The following is a 20,921-nucleotide window of genomic DNA, read 5'->3' as shown; positions in this document are numbered from 1 at the left end:
GGTTTCATCTATGGATTAGAAGGACTGTTTTCATCTGGTTGAGTGGAACCTTCTGTGTCATTGTGACATCCAGCTGGTCTTTTCTGGAACCTGGATTTAAAGGATTTTGCAGCCAACACCGCCTTCTCTCTTACTCTTGCTTGGACTTGAAAACTTTAGTCCCCGACCACAGCTGAAAATCATAATCACGAAAAATGTGTCCCTCTTGTGAATCACCAGACAAACATATTTGTAAATCCTGAAGCATGTATGGTTTAAAAAGAAAAAGAAAAAAAAAGGCTGTGGTTGTTGTTCAGAAGTCTGACAGAAAATGCCAGAAAAACAACGTTGGGTTGAGAACACAGGCGATAAAACTGAGTGAACCGAGGGAACGGCAACTGGGCTCGCTGCTCACACGTGCTAGCTAGAGATCTCATGCATGACAGCTAATTGAATCCTGTCGTCGCTGTGTTCAGGATCTGTTGAATGCGGAAAAGGTAACGTAGAGGAATAATTAGAGCCACATGCTACGCACTAATTCTCATCAAGGCAGACACTAACACACAAAACCACAAATGGTATTTACAGATTATTAAACTTGAGCCCCACAGCTTCCACCAGACCAGCTGTGTGGACTCATCACTGAAAACAGGGACCTTCCTTTAAGGGTCTGACTCTGGATTTGACTGTTAAAGAACTTTACAAGGGATTTGACATTTTGGGGGATATGGGTATTTCCTGTCTTGTTGGGAGTTAGATGAGAAGATTGATACCACGCTTATGCCTTACAGGTGGTTAGCTTAGCTTAGCACAAAGACTGGAAACAGCTAAACAAACAGCTAAAGCTGATTGGTGAGAGTTACTTCTTCTGGGCCAAGAAATATTGTGTTTAACATTAAAATGTTAATTAGGGAGCTTTAGAGGAGCTGGCAGGCACATTTTGTTCCCTTTGGATGGACCGAGGCTGGCTGTTTCCACGGTTCCGGTCTTTGTGCTAAGCTAAGCTAACTGGTTGTTGGCTGTAGTTTCATATGTACCAAACAGACATGAGAGTGGTATTAATCTTTACATCTCTCAGCAAGAATGCAAATAAGCATTATTCCCAAAATGCCATGTTATTGGTTTTGGACTGTATGTTGGATAAAATGGGCAGTTGGAAAATGTGATATTTCACTATTTCCCATTTTATAGAACAAAAGACTGATCGATTCATTGCGAAAGGTGAAGCGCTGATGACAACAACTCAGTTGCAGCCTAATAACACATGTGATTTTCCTTGCTAATATCCTGGTATGAAGGAAGTTTCAGACATGTATGTTGTTTATTCTATTTGAAGGTGAAGCCTGAATGGTCTGTCACACTAGGTTTAGTACATTATCTCCTATTGGCTGTCTTAATATTTAGCCGGTTGCTGCAAAGAAGGAAGTGACATGTTTGCACTTTAGAGGAATGCTTGCTGGACTGTACCTGTCTTGTTGCAGAGGAACGGTATGGAAAAGTTTGGTATGTCTGTCAATAAACGAGTAGAACTACTCAGTTGAGTTTTAAGGAATTTTGCTGGAGAGTACCATGCAATGCTTGGCTCCCCTGCACAGTATCTAAATTGTGGAAAAAGAAACGACACATTAAAAGTCAGATGATGAATGCAAGGTCTTTATATATTTCTTCAGCATAATTGCAACAACATATTGATAGAGCACTGCAGTACAAAGTAGAATGAAGCACAGACACTTGATGTTGCTGTATGAAGTGATATGAGGCAAGTGGTTTCCCTTTTGATAACGGGTGCCTTCATTTCTCAGATTAGTGCACCATGAGTATAGAGACATTTCAAATATTCAGCAAACTTTAAAAAAAAAATCAAACAGACAAATAAATACTGTACAACACCGTAAATGTAATACTAGATTCAGAAATCACAAAAAATATCCTGCTTTCCTCAACAGAACACTTGATATATGCACTATCATAGAACAATGCAGCATTGCTGGCGAGTTTCCCTTCACAATAACACTATCACCCACAAATGGCAAACATGAGTACATTTTGATATATCTTTAATAAAGTGCCTTCCTTTAAAATTGGTGATTCCAAAATGTAAATGCGTGTTTGCATTTACACATCTGGAAGCAGAATTCCTGAAAAAAGGTTTGGAGCGAACATCCATAGAATTAGACTGGATAGAAAGAGCAATTCCTGGAGTCACAAGGTATTTAAATGTAAATTTAACATGACTACATCCGTATTTCCAATCCTTTGCACTATACCTAAGGGGTATCTGCCAATGGTGACCACTTCCATGTTGCCTTTAAGTGTAAGCCAGGGTAAGGGCTCCAACTACATGACTTCTCAGGAATGTTTGTTTGAGTAGGAATGGCCTTTCTATGCAATCAAGTTCTGTACATAAACCCAAAGACCCTAAGCCCTAAGCAGCAATGACATCTTTCTACTACACACAATGCATCAACAGTTATTCACTTATAAGGGTCCCCACTGCTCTCTGAAACTGCACAAAAAACATGATCTGTTCATCAGTTACAATCTGGGTTAGACCTCCAAAACCTTCCAATTAATCCTTAGGCCAATACACTTTGTGCTAGTTCCAAAGGTGCTCTGCTGTCGAGGTAAATGAACAAATTTGTTAATCATGGTCAGTAAGTCCCCCTGAGAACATTGTAGAGATCTATGAGCACAATCTACTCACTGAACAACTTCATTTTTCCTATATTTGCACCGTAGAGACTTAGGAGGCTGGATTTACACAGGCACCAACAGTCTGATGTTTAACTCTTTGGCACCCAGATCACATATATCTTCATGGCTTTGAAAATGTGAGGAAACTCAATCTGTGTGACAAAAACATTTGAAATCAAATGTGCTGTTTGCTGCTAATGGACTATTCTCATCATTCTCACTAGCAAGCTCTCAATAGTGACAGCAGAATGTTTACAATCCTTTTAGCTTACCTCTCTGGTTGAGATCCCAAATTCTTCCAACCACTAATCTACTAATTTTAGTGTCCCAAAACGTTGGCTGGAATCTACATTACTGTGAATAAATGTGGCATCTTTTGGGTTTACCGATGTCCTGTTGTCTTGTTCCCCTTAATACCTTTGTAAAAACCTGAAGGATATTATATTGTAGCAGCATCGTTGGGATCTGTTGGACTCTTCCCATGCATGTGTTTGTTTCATCAATATAACCAGTCCACATTCATACATTTCCTAATGGAAAACCTACAAGAAGCATAACCAGGATGCTTACCATTTTTTTCTATTGTCAATCACAAGTGCTCCAGGACACTGTCAAAAAAGCCAGTAGGTAGACATCATGCTTACACGCACCCAGGAGAGTGTAACAAATATAAAGAGAGAGAGCTCAATGTTACGCCAGATGTGGAACAGGTTGGCAAGCGATAGGAGAACACTGCATTTTATTTTTTCCATTCTTGTAATTCAGTTCAGTTGAGCCTGACATCAGGACACTGTGCCAAATCCTAACTTGAGACAGCCACACTTCCTCATCATACCTTATGCCCACAAATCTCCCAACCACAAATGTGCGTTTGTGAAATTTGCAATTCCTCAAAACTTAATAAATGTATGATGCATGGTTTAGATGTAATATGTCATGACTTTAAAGTAGGCAGTCTCCTCTCAAATTAGGATTGGGCCCTTCTGACTCTCCGAAGTAATAGTTTTGGCTGTGGTCCCTCAGTACTCCCTTGCCTCTTCCAGTTCGTTCATGAACACGTCTTCATGGGGGTTTTCTGGGCAGCTCAGTCCATTATTTGGTGGCCGCACCGCATGGAAGCGACTCCAGTCTCCCTTGCACAGGATCCAAGGCAGCACATCCACCTTAAAGTGCAGCTCAGGTGAGAACTCTGTACTGATCAGGTTCGGCGTGCCTGCACCTTTCCCCCGTGTGATCAGCCGCCCGCGATCACCATAACAACAATGCTGCGCTGCAAGAGTGGAGGAATCGCTGGAAAGTGTTGAGCGGATGCAGCTACGCGCTGACGGCTTGTAGATGTCCAGGCGCTCCTTGGGGCCGCTGGCGTCACGCCAACGGAACTGCCGGCCATGCTTCTCATCGTAGACACTGACCACAGTGTACCCCACTTCAGAGGGGTAGGAGCAGGGGCAGCTGGGCAGCTCAGACATGACCTGGTGGAGGTACCTCTGGAGGAACTCACTCTTACAGTTGAGCCACTTCTCACAGCTGTCCACATCTGTTGGAAGCAGGGCAGCAATACCACATGAAATTTCATACCAGTATTGAGCAAGCCAGTTTTACATTCCCTTGTCAATGGGGTACCGTCATATACCTACAACTACAGTATACATCTGACTGAGTTCGAGCTGTAACAATTCCAAATGTTGCTGTACAATTAATTGTCTCAGAAATGAATGTGATACAATGCAAACAATATAATTGTCTCTTTTAGTCAAATTTAAAAATATTTTATTACTTTTTTAAACAAAACTTAAAGTTTTGAATGAATTCCAGGATCCATCTTTTGGTTATATCGCTGTCATGTGACTCAGATAATGTAATAACACAAATACACAGCCTATAAAGTAAACAACGCCTCTTTATGATCATAATTTCTTTTTATAACCGTATCCCCCCTTGCCATATTTGTTGCTATGAACATGTATAGGGTCAAGTGCCAATAACTAACAATTAAAATAAAAACATATAGTCCGACCCATAATCACATACATTATTACAATTTGGCACATCTTAACTAAATCAACAATTACGAGACAATAGCTAAAGTTAGCAATTAATTGGGGTTTATCAAAGAAACCGTGATGATTTGGATTGAGTATGCTTTGTAAAATTATGGACTGAACAGTATAACAGTTAATGGGTTTGATCCCTTAAGCTAATGAAAGTTGTTATCGAAAACTTCTAAATTAGAAAAAAACGTACCTGTCCCAAATGGCTCTGTGCCATTCTCCATCTCGAAAGGAAAAGGCTCGACAACAGTGTTGACATCACCTACAAAGAGGAGAGTGGTACATCAGCTGTAGTTTTAAAAAATCAGCTGAGACAGCAGAATAATAATATCTAAATACTCTTGCCTCTGTTTGTTATTGTTATCTTTTAATGTGGAAATATAACCTCACCAGGACAAGGCTCCAGGTCACACTTAGAGGCTTCTGTCAGAGTGCAGGAGTAGCCACAGGACTTGGTCCTCTTCCTCTCACCGCTTCCACATGTCACAGAACAGGGAGACCAGGGAGTCCACTCGTCTGTCTCCTTCTCTGTGGAAAGGATGACAAAATTCAAACACAGTCAGTGCCACAAACTCCGCCGTTTGCTGAGTTTTTCTGCTACATTTCAAATGGTCCTTGCACTACTATGAAAATGTCTCTGATTCTACTATGATTAAAGCACAATATAATTTACGTATTGCAACAAAAAAACTATCAGAGACATTATGAGAAGAAGGCAAAATGAAAGCATGGAATGAAATGTACAGTTAAAGAAGCTCGACATCATGCTTTCAGGCACAAATGGTAGATTTATTGTATTTGGGCAGCAGCTTCAAAGGGTTGATTGAGATTAGGAATACCAGGGGGAAACCCCTGGAAATCATAACAAGCAAGTGAACTCAGCTCCAGAATAAGATTTCAAAGTTTCTGGACTGTCTCAGTCCATAAAAATTACAATTTTCTCCTTGTCTAACCTTTCCCATGCAAGCCCATATTCTTTTTAAAAAGGCCTCAGTAAAATTAGAGAGAGAGATGCTGTGCTGTGGCTGTCCGCCTCCGCTACATGTTTCCTTGTGGTGTTAATAACACTGAAAACAAGTCATTCTTGATTAAAGGCGAGGTGGGTGCAGAAATACCAGCTTGGGTGTAGCGAGCACCCAATTTTACTTTGTGGGCGCTGCCAACTCGCCATGTGGCCATACAGGAATGAGGTCTCAGGAGAGTCTTAATTACAGAAGAAGCTAAGGCAGACATACTTGATTTATGTTCACCGCGTCTTTAGATGTGACCACTTAATAGGCATTGTTGCCCTTTTCTGGCTCGACTGCATGCACAACAGTTGCAAGCAGATACAATCTATATGTTGGCTAAGGGAAAGATTAAAGAGTAAAAAGTAGCAACCAGCTACCACATTTTGAGATCAACAATATATAATATTTACAACAGTAGAGTTTTGTGCTTCTACAACAACCTTCAAAAACTTAAAAAATAAATAAATAAATAAATAATTGGCTCAATCATGTACGGATTTTTATCTATGGGAAATTTCTCTGAAGAATGAAAGCCTAAGGCTGTGGTAAGCCAATGACTGCGCTCTGATCTACAGTAGACTCACACACATTGGCCTACTCACTGCCTAGCCCATCAGACTTTTCTTTCTCCCTTCTTTATTTCTCTCTTTTGCATCTTCTCTCCCCTTCATTCATTATGTACACCTATCTCTTTCTCTCTAACTATTGACTACCTTTACCACTGAATAAGTGGTCCGTGCTAGCTGAGACACAACATGTTTTCCCACCAGAGAAAGGCAGAATTAAGGGGGGGGGAACGAGCTGTAGAAGTTATGCAGAGCCCTGAAAGCCCCCCGAAATTCTTGAACTGACTCAAAAGGCCGAGCCGCAGAGGGCAGTGAGGGCCGCCAGTCTGGAGGGGAGGGGGGGGCATGGGGTTCCAGAGAAGGATGAAAGGGCCGGCCGAATGGCCCCTGTCATTCCGTGTTCCAAATCTGCCCTCTAATTGTCCACAAGCAGAGGGCTGTTTTGTCCCAGGGAACAGTGCCGGCCTCACGCTGCCATTAGCGAGCGCATCGGACCCATCTTCAAAAGGCAGGCCTCTGCGACCAGCACGGCCAGTGTCGGCTTCAAAGTGCCCATAACCCAAAATGGTCTGATGGTCGAGTGCTCATGCTGCTTCGCATGCTGGCATTGCTTCGTTCTCTCTGACTGGAAAGACAGTTATCATGCAGCCTTCCTAAGTCCCTCGTTGTTCTCCCTCCAGCGTTCTCTCTCTTTCTCTCTCTCCTTCCAGACATTCCCATTATCTCTTTCTCTTTTTTGATTTGGTGAATTCCCAAATTGTATTTCCATACTTTCCCTTTTGCATTTTTTTTTTCCGTTGGTAAAAGCCACAGGATACATTTTGCTAATTTTTTAAAAGCCATAATCAGTGTGATGAAGTCATATTTAAAATAGCTGTGTGGCTGTCATAGCAGACGGTGAGCGTACCAATTGGCGAACCTTACCATAGTAGCTCTGCACTGGATCCCAGCCTTCATTCCAACGCGTATCCCAGTCTCCGCCCACTCCGCTGGGTAAGGGCTCTTCACTGCCGTAATCCAGGGAGTAATCCTCCTCCTCCTCTTCCTCGCCAGTTTCCTCCATGCCTGACCGGCCGTTGCTGTCCTCGCTTGAATCGGTGTCCGTGTAGCTCCAGAATAGGGGCCAGAAAAGCTTCTTGCCTCCGAGCCAATCCACAGTGGAAGAGGGCGAGGAGGAAGAGGAGGGTAGCCAGTCTTTTTCCTTGGCCAGGTCCATCTCTACCTCCATCTGGGGGTCGTCCACCACCTCAATGGTTACCTACATAGAAAAAGAGAGCGTCTGTCAATCTGAAGTAACCCATGAACAGATTCATTTGTGTCACTGATATGATCTTGGACAGCAACAATATTTGGGAAGCAGGACAACTCTCTGTTATAATTTTAAACTAGCAAACCAAGACTACCAATTACAGCGTGATTTGCAGAGCAACCTAATGACCTATTGACAGTGAGTAGAAAATAATGACATACAACATACAATTGAACTGTCCAGTACAGATGACTTGACTCTGCTGTTGCCGCAATCTGTCATAAACAATTGTGCAGCTTTAGGCTTGAGTTACAAGCTCTTTTCCAAGCAATCAACTCACTCAAATTTGGTGAAGAGGTTTTTAGCAAGCGAAGCCGCTCTCAAGATCTAAGTCAGCCAGCCAGAAGTGAGCATGAGCATTCAGCCAACCAAACGATCCTCTCAAGGAGAGAATGTGAGCATTTATTCTAGATAACTACCTCTCATTACCTCTTATGACTCATCCTAGATGCTACAGTACTTCCAAGGGCCCACTTCAGCTGATGCGAAGACCAGGCGACACGGAGACTACTGGGGAAATCTTTTTGTAACTTTGGTGACATTAATTTCACAGTAAGGAAGTTAAGGGAAGATGAGGACTGGTAATGCTTTCATTTGCCTTAGATGAATATATCTTTCAGTCAGAGTATGGTACATCTGGTCTATATGCTACATGAAAACTCATCAGACATTTCATCGGTTTCTGGCCGGCATCATTATGTCCCTCTAACCACATCCTGATTACACTGGCCAGAGTTGCCCTGAGATAAGTTAAACAGAACAACTTTTTGGGTCAATTTAGAAGGAGATGATGAGGACTTAATGGCTAACACTTATGATTACAGAGCCTGTTTCCCTTTATTACACTTTAATTAACTAGTAGCACAAAAAAGAATAAGCTGGGTTGCTAAGATTAGACAGAGAGACTGTTGATTTTGTTACACATTTAGGAAATAAATCATTTTACACAATAAAGGGCACAATGTTCTCCTTGCATGAATGGTAATTCAACACACAAAACTCAAAAGCTACATATCACCAAATGTGTGTGACTCCCCAGACTCACCTGTATGTTGGGGTTCTGTGAGTTGATGTCAGCATTGGCCAGGTCTGGAAAGTTCTTGAGATCCAGGATGAAAGGTTTGGTCTCCTCCTCGGGCTCAGGCTGTGGAAGAATTCCAATGGAGCGGTGCTGGGGGTGGGACCACCTCCTCTGGTGGTTTTGGGGCTCAGGCAGGAGACTCTGGACCTGGTTATGCTGCTCCAAAGCCTCAGGGACATACTGGACCCCACCGCTGTGAATCGGGTGGCCATGTGCCTGTGAGTACAAGTTAAGACGTAAGATTAAGAGTCTAGTGCAATCTAGAGGAGTGGTATTAAATGATGAAATAACTACAGGAAAAGTGGGTGGCAGGAAATGCCTTAAAGCCTGATTTCTGTGGAGACACCACCTTAAATAATATAAAAAATAAGGAGAACTGAGACAACTAGAATACATTCAAAAGATAGTGGCTACTTCAGTGCTAATGACAAAAAAGATCCATCATTTATAGTCACTCATTAATGAATGTAAACAATTAATGCTCTGTTTCCAGAAAGAAACCTTGACACCATCTACCACTTTGTAGCTTGGTCAGCAATTCCAAAAAGCCCCTGAGGCATCCAACTAACCAGCCAAGTGACCAACCAACCTTCGTTGATTTTATTCTTTTTTCCCACAACAGTCATGGCATCCAGGTCGTGGACAAAGAGGGGCCTGTGCCAGCGAGATCCTCTTTTAGCTTTAATGAGAGGGCCTGGGAGGCGTGGGACCCCTGGGCTGCTACGAGCGTGTCTGAAGCCTGCTGTGCTGCCGCCACTACGGCCGCCACTCACATGACCTTTCAGGTTTTACAGTTACTGAGACCAGACAGAGGAAATGCTGGTCTCTGAGATGAATGGTGATTAATGGTGACATTATAATGGTGGGGAATTGTAGATATATGTAATGTATCTGGAATATAGTCGCTGAAAATGGATTTTTAGGTTGGTCTGATTATCCAGAGTACATGTGTCTATTTCATGTCTAATAGGGCACATATCTATTTCATGCCTGACACTGGTCAAAACCAAAATCCAAACCCTCTAATGAACCCTTGTCTGTTATTCACTCATGTCTATATTATCCTGAATATGCTACATTGGCTCAAACATATGATCGAAGCGGACCTTGAGATTTAACCTGAGCCAGTTTGTGGTCTGCTCAAAACAAACCAGTTGCAGTTGGAGGGCTTAAGAGGAGAAGAAATGTCTGAATTAATGACCAAATGGTTGATGATTTATACGTATGGCCTCTAGAACAGGGCGTACTGTTCACTGACTGCCTGTGATTGTCCCATAAAGAAGTTATGTGCTTGGTCAAATCCAAGCATGTGAACACATAATGCCTGTTTGGATGGGAAGCCCGTCAAGAATGATAAATGATGGATGAAGAGTAGTTGGCCCCCTCCCCAGATATCTGTAAACTGGTGGTGACAACAGATAACATTTTTGGCATATTTAACCCTTCTCTCTGTAATTTTATCCACTGCAAATATTGTATATAAATATTACACATACTAATTATAGCAATGCTGGTGAAAACATAAATTCCTCTGGCTTTTTACAGGAACGTTTAACACTTTAATACATAAAATATTTTTAAGTAGTACTACAATTTAACAGAATAGTGTATGTCAATTTGAAAAGATTTTGGGTCGAAATACAAACATTTCATTTAGCTATTGTTTATGATGTAAATTGATCAATTAGTGAATAAATTAACAGAAAAATAATCTGCAACTATTCTGATAATCAATTAGTCGTTCAAATCATTTTGCAAGCAAGTATTACAAAACATTCTTAGAAAAAAAAAGACATTTGACATTTGAAGACTTCACCGTGGATTCTGGGAAACTGGGATAGACATTTTTCCTTATTGCGCTGACATACTGTAGACTAAATGGTTAATTAATGAATCAAGACAACAATCAGCACATTAGTCAAAAATGAAAATAATCATTAAGCATAGGACAATTACTTGGCTAGTTTATCAGATTGGATGTCTACACAGGAAAATGGAGCCAAAACTTGAGCTTTTTGGAGGGCTCCTAAGAAGCTTTGTGCTGGGGAGAGACGTGTATGATGGGTTAATGGTGTTGTCATTATACACCGGTTTACTCTGGTTACAATTTGTCTATTTTGTTATTATTTTCTTGTATGGTATTGTATATTGTGGTTATTGTGTCATATTTTCTTTGTTTTTGTCTGGTGGATGGGGATGACAAGGGGTGGGGGGAAAGGAAGGGGGGATGTTTATGTTGCGTATTGTATGTTTAGTATGTTGTTTCAAAAATGAAAAAAAAAATAGTTAATCACAAACAACATTTTGTGCCATTTCTATGTTTAAAAATCAATTTCTTTTCATAAAATTGGACCAATACCAGTTTTTTAAGGGTTAGGGTTATTATGTTTGGCAATTGAAGTAATAATACCAAAAAAGAGCAGAGGACATTCTTCTCTAAATGAACATAGCAGGCAATAGAGCCCAATGCTTCAGCTTCTCTCTGATAAACCTAATAGTTGGTGATTGGTTTAAAAGTTTACTGAAGCAATCCTCCAGCATGATGCTCCATTTTACCCTATTACTGGCTTGTTATTAGCATGAGTGCATCACTGTTGAATCTGACCAGCAGTGAAAATATTCACTCTTACACACCAACACTCACACAAATGCTCCAACACCTCCACACTCACGCAGACACCCAGGGTCCAGAGTCACGGGAGAGGCCACATACTTTCACACCCTTCTCATCTCGTCTTGTTACACATCTGGATCCTGTATTCTTTCGCCCTGTATATCAATCTCCTCCTCTCTTCCTCCCCCTCATTCTCTCTGATCCGGCTCTCCTCCTCTCTGTAGTGGAGCACTTCTGATCAAAGGCACAACGGTTGATGGCATGCAGTGTGTTTAAAAGGAAGGCTATCTGAATGCAGTGGGGGACCTTGGTCTGGAGACCGCTTCTCTCTTCTCAGACAAACATTAAATACACTCTTTTGGAAACAAATAGTGTCCACCCTTTGTAGAGCTGGGCGATATGGAGAGAAATCAAATATACCAATATTTTTGACCAAATACCTCAATATCAATATTGCGGCGATGTTGTAGGGTCGACTACTGGAGCTTTCACACAAAAATTACACAATTCCATTTGTGATAAATAATTATCAGTAATGTGGATATAATGAATAAGTGGGTGAAAGCATATAGTAGAACAGCTAGAACAGTCTGGTAAGTTCAGATAAGGCCGTCACTTTACTATAATGTAGCCTTTAAACCACAAAAACACAACACTTGCATCATATTGTGATATTACAATATCCTAAATTTAAGATGATATCAAGCCTCACACATTGATCCATATATTGCTCAGCCCTACTCCTTTGACTAGATTGAAAAGACTGGACCTATTCTGAGCTCCTGTCATGCTGAGGGTGACACACATTCAGGTCAGGGAGAGGAGGTCAGGAGACTGGATGGGGGCAGCAGGGGCTGAGGTGAGGGGCAGGGACGGAATCCGGTGGGGTTGGGGGGCAGGCTGGGAAGGCAGGCGGTGTGGCAGCCCTGATTTATGTGCCCACAGATATCAAAGGCCTCCGCACTTGGCTGTTTCCAAACCATTACACAAGAACAATAAACTATGAACGTTCTTTGATCGCCATCTTTTGCAAATGAAAACAGGATAACAAATGCATGCCTGGTGGAATCGGGGTGAGGTTTTGGAGGTTGGGGTGGGAAGTGGCGTACAAAACACTGAGGGCAAACTCGTCCCAATATTTAGAGAAGAGGCCACTTCAACACTAACCCCTTCTTCGTTAAGAGATGGGGGTAAAACCAAAAACAGGAAATTCCACATTAGCACAAAAAAGAGCCAATGTAAACAATCCGATGGGTGACACTTGACAGGTGCGCCAGTGTGAGAGATGCCGAGGGCTCGCTTTATTCTGGTTACATAAGCATCTCGTTATTGGGCACCAGCTTTACTGAGCTTTCCCTCCTGGTTCTCTCTTCCTCTGTTAATCTCTCCTCTCCATCCACCACTCACGGACACGCATCCAGCAGGTCACAGGCCAAGGCACAGTCACCAACTGCAGCCTTTTGGTGAATGAAATAAACAATCACACAGCCACAGTGAGATTTTTTTCATCTGCTCACTAATTATTCCCTTCTCCTCTTCCCTCCCTCCTTTTCCTCTCTGTCTCTTTTCACTTTGACATCAATCAGACAGATGATGAGAGAGAGAGAGAGAGAGAGTCCCAATAGAACATCCACAGGAGGCCACACAAGATGGAGAGTTCAAAGGCAAAAACTGAACCCTGACACAAACACACACAAACAGACTTTGATATCCAAATATGTCCATGTGTAACACAAACATTCCCATAGACACACCACAGATTGCACAGCGTGTGTGTGTGTGTGTGCGCGCATGTGTAGAGAGAGTTTGGATTTATAATAGCAGGGTGTATCCCCATGCAGTGATGGCAAACCGTACTATACATGGAGAGATAAGTGCAACAAAAGAGAGCAGCACGCACTGGTGAGGGGATTCTGTAATTCCAGCTGAGTTAATTAATAGAATAATTTGATGGAAACTCATTTAGGGTAATGGTTGACAAAGAGCAGTGATTGCAGAAGCCATTTGATTCATTGGAAATTTAAGTTTTACTGGAGACGTGCGGCAATAAACGTAGAATTAGGAAATAACAGAAATTACTAACTCATAATACTTTTTTTTTTTTTTAATTCCCTAAAGGCACCTGATTCTAGTGCCTGTTGTGCCCAATAACAGTTAGGCTAATAATAACATAAGTCTGGAAATGCAAGTTTATTTCTATTCACGTTTTAATTTTCTTAAACAATTCCACTTTTTTAGTTACGTTTTTGGGGGATATTTGAATAATTCTGATAATACAAGACTAAGACTATTATAGTCGACATTAATGTACAATATTTAGAACGAGTGTGACATTTTACAACAGTTAGCGTTAGCAAACATGCACCGGCGCACTATATGCTTGCTAATTATTTGAATCCGGCAGGTGTGTTTTTAAGACTTCGCAGCTTTTGAAACTTTGAAATTTGATAAATTTGAAAAAAAGAGTCAACATATAATCAATATTTGAAGAAAAACTCACCTTGTGGGCAACATTCTTGTGTCTGGTAGGAAACCCTGTCCCCAAACTAACGACGAGTATCGACCAAATCACGAGCAGCATGGGAAATCTCCTCGCGACCTCTTGACGCATCTTCTTTACTTCAAAGCTTCCTGTGAACTGTGGAGGCTTTCTTTCAAACTGTTCTCCTCTAAATTAGCTTGTCGGTTGGGAAGAAGCGATTGCGTCCTGCTCGACCTCCGTTTTTCAGCAACTTTGACTCAGGACAAATGAAGTTTTAAGGCCTCGTCAGCCTCGAAGTGTTGCACTTTATGAAGATGCGCACCAGCGTCTAGAGGTGTCCCGCGTGCTATCCATATCTGACACCAGCGCCTCGCGCAGCAACTGTCACTCCGTATGGCGGGTCGAGCTCAACGCTTCTCCTTCCTGTCAAAAAAAAACACAGTTGGAAGAGCTTTAAGTATCAGAAAGAAGTTAAATAGCCCACGTAGAATCTCCCCGTCCGCACCGGCGCTCGCTTATTCAACTACTTTAAAGTGTGAGTCAGTCCGTCGTGGGTGGGTGGGTGTTGCCTTCCAATACATTGACATCTGGAGTTTATAGTGTGCTGTGCGTTTTTTGTTGTTGTTGTCTGTCTGAAGCGTTAATCCATTATCCAGCTGAAGTTCATCCACCGGTTCGAGTGGATGCGTGTGTTTGGAGCTATGTGCACCGCCCAGCCAACCGGTTTCAGTAAACTTGCCTTTTACGCACGCATTCAGAAGGTTGATGCTGAAGAAGTTGGGGGTGGGAAGCTATTGCTCACAGCTGTGTGTTTGTGTGTGTGTGTATTTGTGTGTGTGTGTGTGTGTGAGAGAGAGAGAGAGGGGTTGGGGGCACTGAGTTTCTTGATAAGGTACAAGGTTTGGTCTTCATTGAACCTCCATAGGCTACATATGCAGGGCATGAAGTGGACTCACTCACTGAGAAAGTGCATTTAATCCGTTAGACTACCAAACTGTTAAATAAAAATGATTTGACTTGTTCTTACAATCTCTTAAATTACATGTTGTTTTCTTTAGGCTTGTTTTGCTATTTTTTTTTCTTGTAAGGAGTCATTATCTCATCCCACTGGCATACTATTTTACAAAAAATACCATATTTGAACTGGAGTGTCTGACTGGTCAATGTGGAATGTTGTGTAATGGCAGGATGTCAGTGACGTATCAGTCAGAAAGGCTTTCAAACATATTTGTCATGAGCTTTTAAGTTGTGACTAGTCTGTGTGTGTGTGTGTGTGTGTGTGTGTGTGTGTGTGTGTGTGTGTGTGTGTGTGTGTGTGTGGTGTGTGTACTCCAGAACTTGATACAAAGAAAGTGATTTAATCTTTGCAGCAGTTTCCAGCAGCATGGTCAACAAACCTCGTGGTCTTACAAACTCCAAGTGGTTTATCTTTAACCCAAATACAATTCCAAGGGCAACTGATAACCACGTTCCCAAAGGTACCTGCAGGTCAGTTTGCAGGTAGTTGTGGAACCTAGGTTGGAAAACTCCCATATCATCAAAGGGCCCAAAGCAACTCAAACGTTTTGATAATCACTTTTGACTTTAATTCCTCAGTTTCAATGAGGGAAACCTGGCTGAGAGAAACAGTCAGATTGCTGTTTGCAATTACATTTTTGCCTCCATAGACAGAAATGTAGAGACCTAACATACTGCATGGTGCTTTTTTTAATGTAGGACCACTGAAGAGTGCGAACTCAAGATCATAGTCATGCGTTCCACCTTTTATATTACATTTATAGTCGTTATGCAAGCCATTTTCTGTGACACACCTCCCCCCCCCCCCCAACAATATTGGAATGACTCACTCAAAGACACTAATGGATGGACAGTTGCTCGTGCTATACTAAAATGCAAAAAATATCACAAGCTTTTTGAAATTTGAGTTGCGTTTAATCACTTTGATGAACATTTATAGGAATGGTGACATCGCCAGGCAACGGCCAGCTTTCTGACTGGCTACACTCCCGATTCACATCAATTAGGTGGTAGAATACAAACACAGACACATCAGCAGGATATCTGACAGCGGAATGTATGCCATGTTTGGGGTGACCTCCCACAGACTAGGGAGACAGAAACAGTACAACTAAACAATTGACACTGAAAGCTGGTTGATATGGAATGTCATTCCAGAAGATGAACTAAGTAAAAAAAACAAAAAAAACAATGACATTTAAAGCATACCCATACAAATCTTGCAAATTCAAGTGACTACGTCATCTGTGCATTTACAATGCCTGTCAGTAGTGCGAGCACTGAAGTGAAGACGTGCAGGTAGTTGGTTAAAAGACACACTGGGACACATTTCGAGCTGCCTTTCAGATCAAAATAATGTTTCACAGGAATAACGGGACGAAGACATTTTAAATAAATAAAGCAGTCTGTAAATCAGATAGGCATCGTCATACATACAGACCTAAGTTACAGCGTGTCATCGTGCTCAGAGATCGCCGTCGACGCTGATTCACATGAAAGCACTTGAGTGAGAAGGATTTAGCAAAAGAAAGACGAAAAAAAACCAACATCACACATGTAGCTCATTAGCTCATAGAAATGTTAAAGACACTGGGCTCAAGTTTTTGAGTGCAGGTGTAAATAAGGCTGAAATAGTTTCCAGAAAATAAGGAATAAAATGTTCCTTATTCTTGCTCCCTGGGATTGTTTCCCTGTTAAATGTTTTTTTTTGGAACATATGCTTTACATTTTAAGGGAAAAGGTATAAAACATATCTATACATATACATCCTTTGGTTAGGGAAAGAACCCACAATTCTATACTCTCTATTCAAGTAAAAGTTATTAGAAAAAAGCCATCATCATACATATGGAGTACATATGCTCATGTTACTCCTGTGAAATTATGTATCTCTCTTTGAGGATTTGGGATGCTACCCTGATGCAGCATTACCAACTTCTGGTTAAATAATATTTACATATATAATTCTTTCCTTTTGTGTTTATAATGGCAACAGATATGATCAGATTTCTTTTTCTCCAAGTGCACAAGTAGGAACTTGTGGCAAATATCTGTCTACTTTGCTCTAGGTTGTTTTGAATTATAAAGACTCCTAGTTGGTTGTTGCTATTGCACAAACAGAACACACATTTAATGTGCAAATAGGAATAAGACTTGACGGTAGACCAGTGCAGTCACAATAAGTTAGGACAAACTGAAGGGACATACATGTGCAGACAGACGAAGGGGGATTTTGGTCCCACCCTGCTATTGGTTAAAATCAGCTGTACAGGTCACAGACTGCACTCAGGCTAATGAGGGGTGCCAGGGTGCAGTTTTCAAAACAGGGTGCAACTGTGAAGACTTTGGTTCTGTCCACGGGAGTCTGATTTGAGGAGATGTGGCGAAGTGGGTTGGAGAGAGTGGCTCAGAGGAAAATAAGGGATATCAGAGTGGAAAAGGTCAAGTAAGGGAGAGACATTGAGTTGTGGGGAGGAAGAAGGTGATGTGGCTCAGTCCTGAAGCAGGCTCTCCTCGGCCATCCACCCAAGTGAGGGAAGAGGCTGTTCACGTCTGGAGTACTTCAGCTGTAGCAGGTCGCCCACTTCACTGGTGGCCTTCAACGCCTGGCAAAAGAACAGGAGGAATGTTATTAACCTCAATCCAAAAAGACATTATTTAAGTCAATCCAAATTAAGTGAATACAGCGGCACACACAAAACAAGCAGTCAAGATGAGCAGATTACACACATAGCTAGACAACCTGAAAGACGATTGTTAAATGAAGTGTTAAGCCTAATCCCACTTGGATTTTCAAGCATTAAACATGTCAGTGTTGAAGAAGAAGGGGCTCTGAAAGCAAAAAGGTGAACAGAAGGCTCCCTGCATAAACCACAACTGAACAGAAACTCCTCCACATCTTTCCACAAGAGACTGTATCAGCATTGCAACACTGCAGGGCACCTGGAAACAATTTACCTTCCTCTTGACCTTTTTTTTCTGATTCCATGGTTGGAGAAATAGCGAGAGCTGGCTGTTCCAAAGACGGAAAAAGCGGCTCCTCGAAGTACTCTACAAAGGCAGGCTGATGCCCTTTAAATGGACCATTACAAACGGTGTTGACATGCTCCTCAGTAAGATGAATGAAGTGTCTTTGGAGAGGCAGAACTGCTCAAATTAAAGTCTCCATCTGAGCCACGCTGTAATACTCGGAGACAGCTTGGCCTTCCAAGTTTCTTTATAATAAAAGGACACATTGGGAGCCTTAATTATTCAACAGGCCCACTCAGCATGTAGACCGATACACACTCGTACATAGAAAACTGTCAGCCAGCAGTCAGGCAGGCAGATCTGGTTGATCAACAGCTGAGAAAAGCCTACTGAGTGCTTCTTGGATACATGATCACCCATGAGCCCAAACAAACTCTCATATCATGTTGAGGATAAAATTAAGTTTGTCCTGTAACAACATCCCCTGAAGAAGATGTCTTTCTCTTCACAACTTGGATGAGAACTCAAGACCAAATGGCAGTTGTATATTGGAAGTGGCAGCACGCAATACAAACACCGAGCCCAGATGTGTCCAAGAAACTAGTTTTTCCCTCATCTCTCACAATGCAGAAAGAGGGGATCATCCTACAGAGGAATATGAGAGATGACAGTGGAGCAAATACAAATATCATAAGAGGCATTTTTCCAGTTGGAGCCGACGTGCTAATGACCATTTTAAAGCAATTTTAATGCTCATTTTGGAGTTGTTTTGTTGTATGTCTACACCATTCTAGAGTAAATACAGCCATTTTCTGGAGAGACATCTGAGAAAAGCTTCTGCAACAAGAAAGTAAAGAAATAAATGGGATTGCTGATTACATCACCCATCATCAGCCACAGTCCTTTGCAGTGATTAAAAACTTTAACCTGGAAATTGAACTTTTTAAACTGGGATTTTTTGCAGTATTGATTTGAACAAAAACAAAAAAAATGATATTCAGCTATTTATTTATTTGTTTTAATTTAAGATAAATACAGAAACCTTATCTTGTTTTGTGTTTTGGACAGTGATAAGACTTAATATAGGATAACTTACCGTGTCAAGCATCTCTCTGGTATGGGCAGCCGAAATGCAGAAACGTGCCCTCGACTCGATTATGGGTGTTGCTGGGAAGCCGACGACCACCGTGCCGATGTTTCTCTTCAACATCTCCCGACCAAACGCCCTGAAAAGCAACGGCAACATTAGACACAGGGCAACACTTTAACTAATGATGTGACCCACCTCCACCACCACATCTTAGATGGTGTTCTCTTTAATGTGTTTTCCACATACTAAATCATATTCTATGTCAACTCATTTGGGAATTTCATCCAATTAGCCTTCCTAATTTCATTTGATGTGTAACGCTCTGAAAATATATCAAATAATATGAAATGCATGAGAATCCCATACCCAATTTTGGCCGGCATATAGAGCATCATGGGCACTACAGGCGAGTCATCGTTGCCGTAGATGATGAAGCCCATTTCACGGAGTTCCCTGCGGAAGTAGGTGGTGTTCTCCGATAGCTGTCTGATACGATCAATACCTGGAAAGGGGAGATAAGCAGAGGGATATTTCACAATGTGAGCAACATTTTTTATTAAGCTTATTCTTTTTACTCAAAGCAAACTTACAGCAGATCCTACAAAACTATTATATGTTATTATATGAGTAATAGTCATAAAACTCTGTTATCCGCTCTTGTTCAAAAGCCAAGTGAAGGGAACAAGAAACAACATGTACTTTTGCAGAGTTATCCATCATTGCTTTTTTCTGCATTCTTCTATTTAGCCTGCTTGAAAAAATTGAAGAACAAGAATATCATATGACAGCACAAGCACAAGTTAGTTTAATAAAACTGATTCAAGATGGCGTGAGAATTCACAATCACAGAGCCAAGTTCGGCTCCAGTCACAAAACCATGTCAGCCAAACAAAAAGAAATCCATTGGATGTCCTACACTTATTTGGAGTGAGCGCTACACCACTTGGCTTTGAAGACGAGCAGGATTCTTTAAGGTCGAAGTCAAGGGGCTGAAGCTAAACAGGCATCAATCCTCACGTGTCCACTGTGGATTCACTCACTGAATCCTCAGGCTGAGCCTCCAGAGATAGCATCTCAACCAAACAAATGACCATATGTCACAAAGCACCAACAGCAACACACATCTGCCTGGCTGTGCAGAAAAACAGAGCAGAAACACCGCGGCTTCAAAGCACCCTTAGACACAACAAAGACGGACATTATATTTACCCAGACATTGCTTTTCCACAGTCAAGGAATCCAAAGATTTTGGGCGGGGAAGCAGTAGCATATTACAGTGCCTATAGAAAATCATCATACCCCTTTGAAATAGTCACTTTAGATCTGAAACATAAGAAAATAAAACTAGAATAACAGAGTTGGACAAGTCATCAGTCCTATGATTTAAAACTTGGTAGAGCCTCCTTTTGCTTTAATTACTTCCATCAGTCTGTGTGGATGTGTCTCTATTAGCCTTGCGCACATAGATTGGGGAATATTTCCTCATTCTTCCTTGCAGAATTGTTCGAGTTCGGTCAAATTTTGTGGTGAGCAGCGATTGACTACTGTCTTCAAGTCCCTCCACAAATTTTCAATTGGATTTAGATCAGGACTCTGACTTGGCCACTCAAGGACACTCAACTTCTTTTCCTTAAGCCACTGCATCGTTTTTTGCCGGTGTGTTTAGGGTCGTTGTCGTGCTGGAAGGTGAACCACCTGCCCATGTTAAGCTGTCTAACAGAGGGCTGCAAGTTTTCCTCAAGAATTTCTGTGTACTTGGCAGCATCCATTTATCTTCAATCCTGATCAATTTGCCCAGTCCCTGCTGAATAGAAACACCCTCCACAACATAATGTATCCTGTTTCCCTGCATTTGTTCCCCCACCATGCTTCACTGTAGGTATGGTGTGTTTTGGGTGGTGTGCTATGTGTGGGTTTCGCCAAACATAACGCTTGTAGTTCAGTCCAAAAAGTTCAATCTTGGTCTCATCTGACCACAAAACCTTTTTCCACATGCCACATTTTGCCAATCTCAGCCATAAAAACTTGTAAGTCCTTCAAAGTTGCCATTGGCCTCTT

The 20,921-nt window shown here is 41.6% G+C and overlaps 2 protein-coding genes across 2 annotated transcripts in view; both read right to left on the bottom strand.

Moving 5' to 3' along the window:
- Positions 1-1,611: 1,611 nt before the first annotated feature.
- Positions 1,612-14,555, bottom strand: ism2b (isthmin 2b). Its single transcript, XM_032543394.1, has 6 exons — positions 13,805-14,555; positions 8,655-8,906; positions 7,225-7,558; positions 5,115-5,252; positions 4,918-4,986; positions 1,612-4,210 (listed from the first exon to the last, which is right to left on the bottom strand). Exons 1-6 carry the CDS (start codon positions 13,913-13,915, stop codon positions 3,693-3,695), a joined length of 1,422 nt encoding a protein of 473 aa, XP_032399285.1. The 5' UTR covers positions 13,916-14,555; the 3' UTR covers positions 1,612-3,692.
- Positions 14,556-15,696: 1,141 nt separating this feature from the next.
- sptlc2b (serine palmitoyltransferase, long chain base subunit 2b) overlaps positions 15,697-20,921 on the bottom strand; it is a 48,957-nt gene continuing 43,732 nt past the window's right edge. The window contains exons 10-12 of the mRNA XM_032543392.1: positions 19,230-19,365; positions 18,870-18,999; positions 15,697-17,409 (exon numbers count right to left, since the gene is read on the bottom strand). Of these exons, the coding sequence (XP_032399283.1) occupies positions 17,296-17,409; positions 18,870-18,999; positions 19,230-19,365 (380 nt within the window). The 3' untranslated portion in view covers positions 15,697-17,295. The remainder of the gene's footprint in view (positions 17,410-18,869; positions 19,000-19,229; positions 19,366-20,921) is intronic.

Source organism: Etheostoma spectabile, chromosome 18, assembly GCF_008692095.1.
Source record: "Etheostoma spectabile isolate EspeVRDwgs_2016 chromosome 18, UIUC_Espe_1.0, whole genome shotgun sequence".
In the NCBI taxonomy this organism is placed as follows: Eukaryota; Metazoa; Chordata; class Actinopteri; order Perciformes; family Percidae; genus Etheostoma; species Etheostoma spectabile.
Note: the sequence above shows the minus strand (reverse complement) of the source record. Positions and strands in the feature narration are given on the sequence as shown.